Raw genomic sequence first — 12,378 nt, 5'->3', positions numbered from 1 at the left:
GAGCAAAGCAATGTACATCTTTTATCTATAAATGTAGCTTTTAATTTGACTGTTTTTTGTCAACTGACTTTAGAAAAATTGCGAAGTCTGAATGTTTTTTTTTGGGAGGGGGGGGGTGGGGGCGGGGAGGTTACAGTTGTAACTATGGTTATCATCTTACAAACATAATTACGGCTAGTTAAGATGAACAAATTCTTGTTATCATGTATAATATGGGGACACACATTATAGGAAGATTTTTTAAAAAGTTTTTAACCCTAGGTCAGGAACTTGAATATAAACTAACATAGTACAGGAATTCAAAGCTGTCTTTGCATATTAAAGCATTATCTTAAAAGTAGAAATTGATTTTGGCATCATGTGCTTGTGATCGTAATGCCATATTTTTTTGAGAAAATATGCCATGAGATTTACTCAATAATTAATGATGTCTCATTGCAAGGGAGATAACTTTGTAATTTGCAAAGACAGATTAAAATGTATGTTTATTAAAGAGATACAATGTATCAAAAATGCTACACCACCGGCGACTGTAGGTATTTTTTTTTTATTAAAAACAGGAGCAGGATGAATAAGTATTTTTTTTCTCAGTAAAATGTGTCACTTACTTTACACTATTACCGTCATTGAAAAGTTGAGCTTCTTATTTTACTTAATCTGAATTAATATAATAGTATTTAAAGATGCTCCACCCCTGACAAATAGTATTTTTTTCACTATCAAAAACAGGAGCAGACGATTTAGTATTTCTCTTCAGTTACAAAAGTTACTTACTTTACACCATTACCACCATTGAAAAGTTTGAGCTTCTAATTTTACTTCAAGTTAAAAATATGAAAAATAATTAATTGCATCCCGAAAAAATTCCGTGGCACTATATCCTATTTGGAATGAAGTACTGATTGCACATGCACCAAAGGCAAAATAAATTATTTTATATTATTTTTTGTTAATATAATAGTATTTAAAATAATTAATTTCATCCCAAAAAAAATCCATAACACTATGCCCAATAAAGAATGAAAAACTGATTTTGCATACAACTAAAGCAAAACAAATTATTTTGATGTGATTGTATTTATGTGATAATTAGACATATATATATATACACGACTTAATATCAATTATTGTCCAAATAAAATATTATTTGTGCTTTGTGGGCGATGGAGAATTTTTAAGCATATTAATAATACATCTGTATTATATAAAAACACCTAGTTCACCAAATTCAAGCCTTAACTAATTTTTCATATTTTTTTCCAGGTGTATGCATGCTGGTTCCACAATGTAGAGCCTGGTACCTACAGTGCTCAGGTATAAATTTAGACAAGAATAAAATATTATACTTAACTCATTCACACCTTTAGACGAATTTAGACTCTTTTAAATGAAAGAGTTGACTAGTCCATTATTAAATTTCAGAGGTGAATGTGTTAAATAGGGAATTATGTGCATGCATTTGCTGGAGATCTATCACTCGATTCCATTGGAAATATTTCTTTCTATGTTAAGACAAAAACATTTGTGATAAAATTTTATATACTAAGGAAGATAACTCCATTAACTTGTTCTTGATTTTAGCTCTTGATTAAGTCCTCATCTTCAGAACCGGTGAAACGCTACCCATCTGCAACCTTCACGATTCCGAGAGAAACAGGTATGTATTAATTCACGGAATTTTCTGTATCACAACTGAAAGCAGAAACATTGTACACCACTGAAATAGAATAATAGATGTGTTCTTCATGTTTTAAATTTTAATGGTGTCAACTGAAATTAAGTATACTATTCCGTCTTTGCATATTACAGAGTTAGCTCCCTAGCGGGTAGGTGTCGATTGTTACGTCATTGTTTTGTGAACGCAATTCACATTGTTTTCTCTGAAAAGTATGATGTTATGCTCCCAAACACATGACGTCACAATCAATACCTACACGCAAGGGCAGATAACTCTGTAATATGCAAATTCAGAATAGTAGTTGTATCTTACTGAATTTAATATTGTAATTAAATACATATTGTATTTATTTTTTCATTGATCCCGTCTCGAAATGTCTCTTTTATCAAAGGGGAGATAACTCAAAATTTTGCTAGAGAAGTTTACTGTACCTGTACCCTATTAGATTTATTTCATACAAAGAAGAGAATGAAATCAATTCATAGGAATATTTGATATCCAATAAATAGTGCAGACAAAGTTTCTTTTGCTTGGATTCACTTTCACCAATTTCACAATCCAAATGATTTCGCAAAAGTTTATCTCTGCAAATTAATAATTACTCAATAAATATTAAATATGAATTCTAATAAAATTTCATTTCATGAAAGTTAATTTCTGCGAACTTGCTTTGAAACTGAAATAGCAAAAAAAATAAAAATTGTGAAAGGAATTTGGTTTACAGCATGTAAAAAAAAAGAAGTAAATTTTATCGTTAGTTGTTTGAACATTTAGAAAACAAAGGCAAGGAAGTACAGCAACACATTATTTAATTGAGAATCAGAAGTTTGAATTCAGCGAGCATAAGGTTTTATAAATAAACCTCAAGGACTAAATACCTATTGACTTATGGAGCCAAGCTATATAGTTACCAAAATGGTTAGAAGATTTAAAAGATTTTAAAACTTTATTTTATGGTTTCAGTACACAATTTATTTTACATTAAGACTCTGTTTTCATTCTGAAAGATGGTATAACAACCGTTTCCTGTTTTGCAGGCACTGGTACACAAACACAGCCCATGTCAATCTCCCCAAAAACAGAAATTGTGATACCGATCATTGTGATAGGGAGTTGTGTAATAGCAAGCGTTTTACTGCTACTACTGTACTGGCAGAGGAAAAATAACATCGTCAAAGTCTGCTGCGAAAACATCATCAAACTATGCTGCAAACAACCCACCAATCAACAGGAACATAGAAAGAGTAAGTCATATATTAAATTATAATTTAATTAGAGCAATATTATGAGAAAAACATAACAAACCGTATGCTTCCCCAAAAGCCCCCTGGGCGTTAAAAATTGAAAAAATGAAATGTGCTTAATAATACAAAATTATTGCAAAACTATACAGTTTTGAAATGAGGCATCCGTAAGGGGAGGAACGCTTATAGGAACATGGGCACTTATTGGGTCGAATATGATCAGATTAAGGGTTACCTGTCTTAATAAGTTAATATAACATTGTACAAATAAACCTTTCTGTGTCTATAACATTTCCCATTGTGGTAAGTACCTTGTACAAATAAAACTTCACATGTCTATAACATGTCCTCATTGCGGTAGGTAGCTTGTACAAATAAAACTTCCCATGTCTATAACATTTCTCCATTGTAGTATGTACCTTGTACAAATAAAACTCCCCATGTCTATAACATTTCCTCATTGTGGTAGGTAACTTGTACAAATAAAACTTCCCATGTCTATAACATTTCCTCATTGTGGTAGGTAGCTGTACAAATAAAACTTCCCATGTCTATAACACACATTTCCTCATTGTTGTAAGTACCTTGTACAAATAAAACTTCCCATGTCTATAACATTCAGCCATTGTGGAAGGTAGCTGTACAAATAAAACTTCCCATGTCTATAACATTTCCCCATTGTAGTAAGTACCTTGTACAAATAAAACTTCCCATGTATATAACATTTCCTCATTGTGGTAGGTAGCTGTACAAATAAAACTTCCCATGTCTATAACATTTCCTCATTGTGGTAGGTAGCTGTACAAATAAAACTTCCCATGTCTATAACATTTCCTCATTGTGGAAGGTAGCTTGTACAAATAAAACTTCCCATGTCTATAACGTTTCCTCATTGTAGTAAGTACCTTGTACAAATAAACCTTCCCATGTCTATAACATTTCCTCATTGTGGTAGGTAGCTGTACAAATAAAACTTTCCACGTCTATAACATTTTCCCATTGTGGAAGGTAGCTTGTACAAATAAATTTACCTGTGTTTATACAAGAATTATTTGCTGTCTATAAGAATAAAATTATCTTAAAGAATATGGTGATGTTTCGTTTAAGATTATTTGCTAGATATTATTCAAACGAAAACTCCACTTTCTCTTCTTTCAGAATCATTTCTGCTATACCCAAGGGAAGCAGAGAATTTTGTGAACTGCATAACTGAATTTCTGAAAAAGAAAATAGATGTGGTTAGTGATAAGAATTGGGAACGCCATCAGCGCCCTCCAACTGAAATGTTTAAAATAGAAATTAGACGGTGCTCACACCTGCTTGTGCTATGGTCCCCAGGAGCAGCAAACCTGATGTCAAACGATTGTAGCAGTATTGAAATCAATTCGGAGTCTACAGTCCAAGACTACTTCAAAGAGGCGATCAATTTCGCTAAAGATGTAAGTACCACGGGTAATTTGAAAGTTGTGGTATTATGCATGGCTGGATACACAGAAAGTGAGACAGTGCCAAATAACATTGGACAGCACAGAGTGTTTGATCTGCCAAGACAATGTAAAAGGCTATTGAACTATATCACAGGGGATGAATCTAACTTAAACGATATAGATGAAGATGCACTAAGGGAGCAGGTTATGCAAATAATAAACCCTGTAGAAGAATTAGGCAATGGTGATGATGATGAAATCACCAAAAATCCTCTTGTTCCTCGAATGCCTCACAATTCAACAATCGCAACTTATCCACATCCACATCCACCCGATATAACCTATCAACCAACAACCAGTGAATTACTATATGATCTAGGACGGGTGCAACCAGACCATCTTAATCATCAATTACAGCCTGCTTGTCCATTGAATATTGAAGAGCAAACATACATTTTCAATTGGGATGGATGTGGCCATGATCGTCAACAGTACATAGTACCAGGACATGTCATTCAGCCATCAAACGATTTTCCTGCTGAGTCATTGACGCCATTAATGAGTGAACATGGACATTGTATAAATTGTTGTCCCGATCACAGCACACAAGTGGAATCTAATGATGGTAACAGTTTGATTGGTCGGTTTCCTGGTGAACCATCCAATGATTCGGATTTAGGTTACGAAACCATTGAAGACAAGATGTTAAAGTTGTGTTCTGATCTGAGTAACTGAATAACCAAGAAAATATCCGAATAAGGTATTATTATCTTCAGAATAGCTTTAACTCATAAGTACATTTTCATCGTACTTATAGTAGCGATACTGGTTTAACTGTTGCAAGGTACACTCTGACATATACCAATTCAGTACAGAAGCATTATCTGGTGATATTTTTATAGTAAACCTGGCTGAAAAGAAACTTTTTCGGCCGTTAAGAAACTTTTGTTTTAGTAACCTTTATTTTCGTTTATATGTATTTCGTGTCCGTAGTTGAGAATTATTTTTAAAATGCAGAATATCGGGATCAGCATGTAGGACACAGGGAAATCGTTATTAGATAATATGTCATCTTAACAACATACTTGTTTTTATTTTCATAATATGTATCATGACATCAGTGATATGTTATCCTGGATGTAACTAGGGTTTTATAATGTGCCATGATTCACAATATTAGATATGCTTTGATTTTCCAGCAGTTTCATTGGCTAATACATGATCACCTGAGATTCAATATCGACTCAGTTTTTCCATTTTTAGAAACACCGAGTTAATTTTCCTTTTGTGAACTTAATTGCCTCCATGACGAGTTCTTCAGGATGGCGTCCTATGACCATCGGTTTTATAGTAATTAGCACTCACATCATAGAATAATATATAGAAATTAAGGACCTTTGATTAGGTCCATATGGTATTATACTGCCCTGGTTTAAGATGCAGAACTCGGGCTACATGTATGTCCTCGGTCATGGCGATGTAACATGTACATAGTATATGGACACCAAAAGTCCACAATTGACAATTATTAACCCTATGTACACTATTTGCTAATAAAACAGTCGTTAATAAAACCAGGCCAGCGCCATAGGTGCTGGTATCCGTGTTTCTAGAAAAATAAAGAATCCCTATTTATGGGAAAAACACCAACTGCGTAATGACAACCTTAGGTAACTGTTCTGCGTACATGTGTGTTTCGAACTCAATACCGAGTTTTGAAACCCTTGTAGAAAGATATCAGATTGTAGACAATACAAATATTAATTGATGTAATCTTATTATTTATTCTATCTTAAAGGGCCACTACCTTTCCGAAACGGCTTTTAATTTTTAAAATAGGAGTATAAAACGAGATCAATAATTTTGTAGAGTCGCAGAAGTTATTAACCATACTTTTACTAGCACACTTATCATCACCTTCAGAACAGTTTAATTAGAATAAATAAAATGTTATTTTTCATAACGCGGGTCGTTTTATGTTTCCCGCCGTCGTCCTAAATGTCGCGCGGTAGTTGACTATCACTGCGCCAGACGGCAAAACAGCGAAATGAATCTCCACTGTTATCGTACATTAGACAGGAAATCTTGCATATGTTTGGTGTTGTAACCTCATCTTAAGCCATCGATATATATTTTCTTTTGTTATTAATGTTTTTAAGAAACCTTTAAATTTTGCTCCGGAAAGGTAGTGGGCCTTTAAAGATGCTCCACTGCTGTGACAAACGGCATTTCTCTATCAAAATCAGTAACAGTCGAATTAGTATTTTTCTTAAGTTACACAAGTTACTTACTTTACACTATTACCACCATAGAATAGTTTGAGCTTCTAATTTTACTTAAGGTAGGTCCACACTTTTGAAAATCGCGCCAATTCATATGACGCTATACCGGAAGTTGCGGAGGTTGTTTTGAATTCCAGAATGGTTTCCGATACGCTACGACATCACACTTGGATATTTTTTCAATAGGTGAAAATTGTCTACATATAATATTGAATGTTTAAAATCATTAAATAAATCAAATAAAAGCAGTGAAGTGAAAATTATATGCTATCTCTGAGGTTTTTGTAGTCCCTGTCGTAAATGGGAATGGATTTTTAAACACCGGAAGAGCCGTTCGTCGCTATAAATCATAAGAGGGGACCCGGCCCGACCGAAATTCCGGAATTCTAAAAAAATCGCATACGGATTTCCTTTAAACACACAATTTGGAGAAAATCATAAAAACAAACAGACATAAACCAGATATAATATCACAAAAACGTATGAACTGATGTGGAATGTTTTTTGGCGGCATGATTTTCAAAAAATAATCAATTATAACCCATCTTAGCACTGGATGAAATGGGGGTAGGTTGCGAGTTACAAACTTCAAGCATACAAAATTGTGAAAATTTGATCGAGGACCTTGTGTTTTTATATGATATTTGAAAAACATATTACCTTGGGCATATCATATACAAATATTGTGAAATTGACATGGATTTTCATTTCCTTTTTGGCCTATTCATTGATTTTTTACTGGCGAAAATATGGCAAAACATGATAATTACGTATAGAAACGGTCCTGGGAAATAACAAAAATTAGTTAGCATTTGTAAAAATAAAATAGTTTTGTATATTGTTCTATCGTAAGAAAATTAGGACAAAAAATCAACAGGATCGAGACTACATTCACCCTAATATTACAGAAAACATAATTTTAAGAATTTTTCTATTTTCGGTCAGCGAATTTACAGGGATGGTATATCTCAAAAAGTAGTTCGAGAACACCCATTTATCTTTATAGATTTGAAATCTACATGAAAAATGCAAGAAAATAAGACCTGTTAGAAAAAAATGACATGGGTTTTCCAAAAAGTATGGAGCTACCTTAAAGATAAACATATAAAAAAGAATTTATTGCGTCCTGAAAAAGATCCGATGCACTACGTCCTATATGGAATGAAGTACTGATTGCGCTTGCAACAAAAGCAACATGAAATATTTCATATTGTTTTTGCGTTAATATGCATACACAATTAAACATCAATTATTGTTCAAAAGCTGAGTATCTTTTATGCTCTGTCGGCGATAGAGCATTTTTAAATAATAGTGGATAAACAAAAACATCTTTCTCATGTTCCCAAAGTTTGACAAGTTATGATGTTACCGTGATTATGTTTTATTTGTTTTTTAGCTGGTACATTTGTACATTATATAATGATTTTTGTTGTTTTGACCTATATAATGAGTTTAACCATTGATGTAAAACTTCAGCAATTGTCATTTAACATTTTTACATATCTATGAATTTGAAAATTGATTGTGATTTCAGTATTTTGCCTTTTATTTTATAATACAAATGATACAGTTGTGTATTTTTAATTATACTAATGTGTATATTTTGGTTTAATATTACCAGTTATTTTTTTTTAATGAAATCCATGTGCTGATTGATATATTTATTAAATTTAAACAAATATAATATGATTGCTCATTGTATGTACATTGTACTGAAACAATTTTACCATAAATTATTTTTTCAACCGTGATATATATATTCCATTAAAAATTCAACCACGAAATATATATAACTTTAATTATAGTATTGACGATTGTCCATATTTTTGGAACTTTATTTTGTAATGTTTTTATTTAATTTGTACATTGGTAAGCCGTTAACTGAAACATTCCGTTATACTGTAATCTTAAGTTCCATTTAATGTTCATAGTGAAATTATAATAGATTGAGTTTAAGGATATTCCGAATTTGCATATTACAGATTTAGCTGCACTTGCGGGTAGGTATTGATTGTGACGTCATGTGCTTGCGAGCGTAACGTCATACGTTTCGGAGAAAACGACGTGAATTTCGCTCACAAAATAATGACGTAACAATCGATACCTAACCGCAATGGAGCTAACTCTGTAATATGCGAAGACGGAATATAAACGTTTATCATCTACGTCCTTGATTGAGGTATACTACGAATGATCTATTATTGATCTGATTGGATAACGCCCGAACATTTTATATACATGTTTGGTTTAAAGTCTTTTGCATACTGAGTATGTATTTTTGCTGAAAGAAAAGTAACGAATGAAATAAACACGATTTTGGTAACTGATTGCAGTTCGCGGGATCGGCTAACTAAATCATATTTCGTTCACGATTGATATATCCTGATAAAATTGCATAAACGATTGATATATCCTGATAAAATTGCATAAATGATTCTGGATAGAAAGACATTTTGTTTCTGTTGGTTATCAGCCCGTGTCAATATATACATAATAAATGTATATTGATTTTCACGAGTTTGGGTCATAACATGGTGTTTTTTTTCAGAGGAAACAACATAATTTTTACTCCTAACTGAATTACGTCACAATCGATGTCTACCCACATGAGCAGACTGCACTGCAGTACGGCAAAAAGGAATTATTCCGAAGTATCCCGTCTTTGCATATTACAGAGTTAATTCCCTTTTAGCTAGGTTTTCATTGTGACGTCATGATTTTGTGAGCAAAATTTACGTCGTTTTCCCTGAAAAGTATGTTTTTGCGCTCTCAAACACAGGACGTCACAATGAATACCTACCCACAAGGGCAGATAACTCTATAACTTGCAAATATACATTTACAAGGTTACGTTTATTTAGGGCTAGTGACCATGATTTAATACAACTTTGCTAGAATCTATTCCGTCTTTGCATATTACAGAGTCACCACCCTTGTGGGTAGGTACAATGTATCCATTGTGACGTCATTGTTTTGTGAGCGTAAATAATCTGTAATACGCCAATATGGAATAGGAAGGACTGATACATTTTTTAGTCATTATTTTATATCATTTTATGAAATTTGCTTGTCATGATAAACATTTTGAAGTTATATTTTACATTATATTATTTTTTTACAAAATCATCAGTATTGTAAATACATTTAAGTCGCTTAAGTGCCATATGAGAATTCCTTATTTGCCATGACGATGTTCATTATGTTTTATAAAAAAGCTAATTTAATTCACTTATTGCCTGTCGTAAAACTGAAGCCTATCCATTCCTTTAAGTTTAATAAAATCATCTGTTTGGATGTACTAGTCCTTTACATGAGCGTCCCACCCACTACAGTGTAATTTCATAATTTTCTGTTTGTACAACATACACCATAATTAATAACTTGTACTTTCATAAGTGATTTTGTACACCATACGCCATATTTAATAGCTTGTACTTTCATAAGAGGTTGTTCTAGTTTAAGAACGCGGTCCAAAATGTGACATCGTATTGATATCAAAAGCTGTCATAAAATTGGTCAGCATAAATGTCGAATTTCTTTTTTATATATTATTTTCAACATATATAAAATGTTTGATTTATCCGTTGAAAGAGGAAATATCCTTCGAATTCTCTTTTGAGCTTAAAGGGAAATAACTGGTATGTATATTGTTTAGTGTTTAATGATTTGCTTTATTTATATTTGTTGTGGCAACTAAGATTTTACCATAAATTTCATATCTGCAACGATAGCCTTCAAGCATCGACTATGTATGTCTCAGTCACAGTCTTGTTGTCCAAGATTGTTGTAAATTGAAGTTTTCGTTTTATTTACAATTTCTGAATGAATTTCCGTTTTATTTACATTTCGGACATATATTTGATTTGTTTTTATTCCTGTCTCATTATAATGAAGACTAAACACGAAAGTTTTGATAAAGTCTAGTTATTTATCATTTAAATACCATTAAAGGTCCGCTACCTTTCCAGAACGGCTTTTAATTTTTAAAGTGGGAGTGTAAACGAGATTAACATTTTTTATAGAGTCGCAAAATTTATTGGTTTACCGTTAATACTACACTCATCATCACATTCTGAACAATTTGATTAGAAAAAAATAAATATTAATTTTCATAACGCGGGTCGTTTTATGTTTCCCGCCGTCGTCCTAAATGTCGCGCGGTAGTTGACTATCACTGCGCCAGACGGCAAAACAGCGAAATGAATCCTCACAGTAAACATAATATATTACGGAGGGAATCTTGCATTTATTTGGAGTTGTTAACAAATATTAGGCCATCAATAGAAATTTTGTTATGTTAGATTTGTTTTTAAGAAACTTTGATTAAATGTTTAGGAAAAGTAGTGGGCCTCAACAATACCATAAACATCGAATCAGCATTCAAATAAATTCATGAATAAACTGTATCACTATGTGTTGGGTGTGGTTATTCCTCAACTAGATAAAGGAGACTGTCTTGCTGTATTATTCATGATAACGCGAATACGACCGAGAATTATCTAAAGGATGTCGATCTTCGTTAAATAGTTTTTGACTGATTATAAAAATGATGGATTTTATAACATATGCTTTGCAACAAAAATATGTTTATAAAACCAAAAACATAAAATGTTTGTAACCTCAGTCTTCCCGCCTTCATCTGAAAAAAAGTTCAGATGACACAACGCGAATGCGAGGAAAAGGCCCGTGGGGCCCGTACGTTCAAAAGTCTATAACCTTAATCACACGACTAGAGAAAGTTTCTTATCTCATTGCTGTAAAACCAATGATTATATCTTCTCTAAAATGCATAACTATGTAGATGAGTTGGACTTTTTAAGAATTTACCTGGAATTGTATCAACTTGATTTTAAAATTATTTTTAAACTGTGATCAGCCTTATCAACTCTTGAACAACAGTACTCGGGACGAGACGGGCATATCCACCCTTTTCATGGCGAGCAATACAATAATACCTTATACTGTCTTTAAGTCTTCTTGTGCACGAGCTTTGACTTTATCCAACATCCCAATTAGTTGCATGGATCCGATTTCCAGAATCTGAACAAAACGAGAAAATAATGGACACTTTCATCAGCTTTTTTTGGCCTCATCGACGGCGCTCATCTTACAAACTAGCTTAGATCGACTGTAAGGTTGGTGATTGATGATAGTTTAAATATTTCCTTGTAAATGCTTAAGCTGGAGCAGTACAAATTAATGAAACATTTTTAATTAAGAATAATAGAGATAACAACTGAACGATGAAGCATATAATCAACAAATGCCAAAAACAACTAATCTCGTTTCTTGATATAAGACAATAATATCTTACGATATATCTTGATCTCGAAATCTCAAATTGTTCTTATCTTGGTTCGTAACAGATTGACTTATAAATACAAAAACACAAGATTAAGAGGAATAGGAACAAACAATGAATAAATGAAAAAAATACATAAATTTGAATAAAAAAACAGCAGAATACTCAATCTGTATCTCCTCAATCATCATTATTATCTTACATAAATACATGTTAATCATTTCGAGTTAATGTGCCCTATTAAATTAAGAAAGTGATATTTACATTGTATAGATATCAAAACATTTCCTAACTATGACATATTTGTATAGACCAATACGTGTCAAGTTATAAGTAACATTGCTCTATAGCGATAGCAACTGGTACAGTGACCCATATATAAATAAAACGATTTGTAACACCTTTGTTCGCTTTCAAAACTGTTGAAATATCATAATGAAGTTTC

At 32.5% G+C, this 12,378-nt stretch overlaps 1 protein-coding gene across 1 annotated transcript in view; it reads left to right on the top strand.

Annotated features, from left to right (window-relative positions):
• LOC138336987 (uncharacterized) overlaps window positions 1-9,030 on the top strand; it is a 32,782-nt gene extending 23,752 nt beyond the window's left edge. The window contains exons 8-11 of the mRNA XM_069286642.1: window positions 1,264-1,314; window positions 1,582-1,657; window positions 2,716-2,922; window positions 4,081-9,030. Coding sequence (XP_069142743.1) covers window positions 1,264-1,314; window positions 1,582-1,657; window positions 2,716-2,922; window positions 4,081-5,084 — 1,338 coding nt within the window. The 3' untranslated portion in view covers window positions 5,085-9,030. The remainder of the gene's footprint in view (window positions 1-1,263; window positions 1,315-1,581; window positions 1,658-2,715; window positions 2,923-4,080) is intronic.
• Window positions 9,031-12,378: the final 3,348 nt, after the last annotated feature.

Source organism: Argopecten irradians, chromosome 12, assembly GCF_041381155.1.
Source record: "Argopecten irradians isolate NY chromosome 12, Ai_NY, whole genome shotgun sequence".
NCBI classification, from domain to species: Eukaryota; Metazoa; Mollusca; class Bivalvia; order Pectinida; family Pectinidae; genus Argopecten; species Argopecten irradians.
The sequence above is the reverse complement of the archived record's forward strand: the minus strand, read 5'-3'. Positions and strand labels throughout refer to the sequence as shown.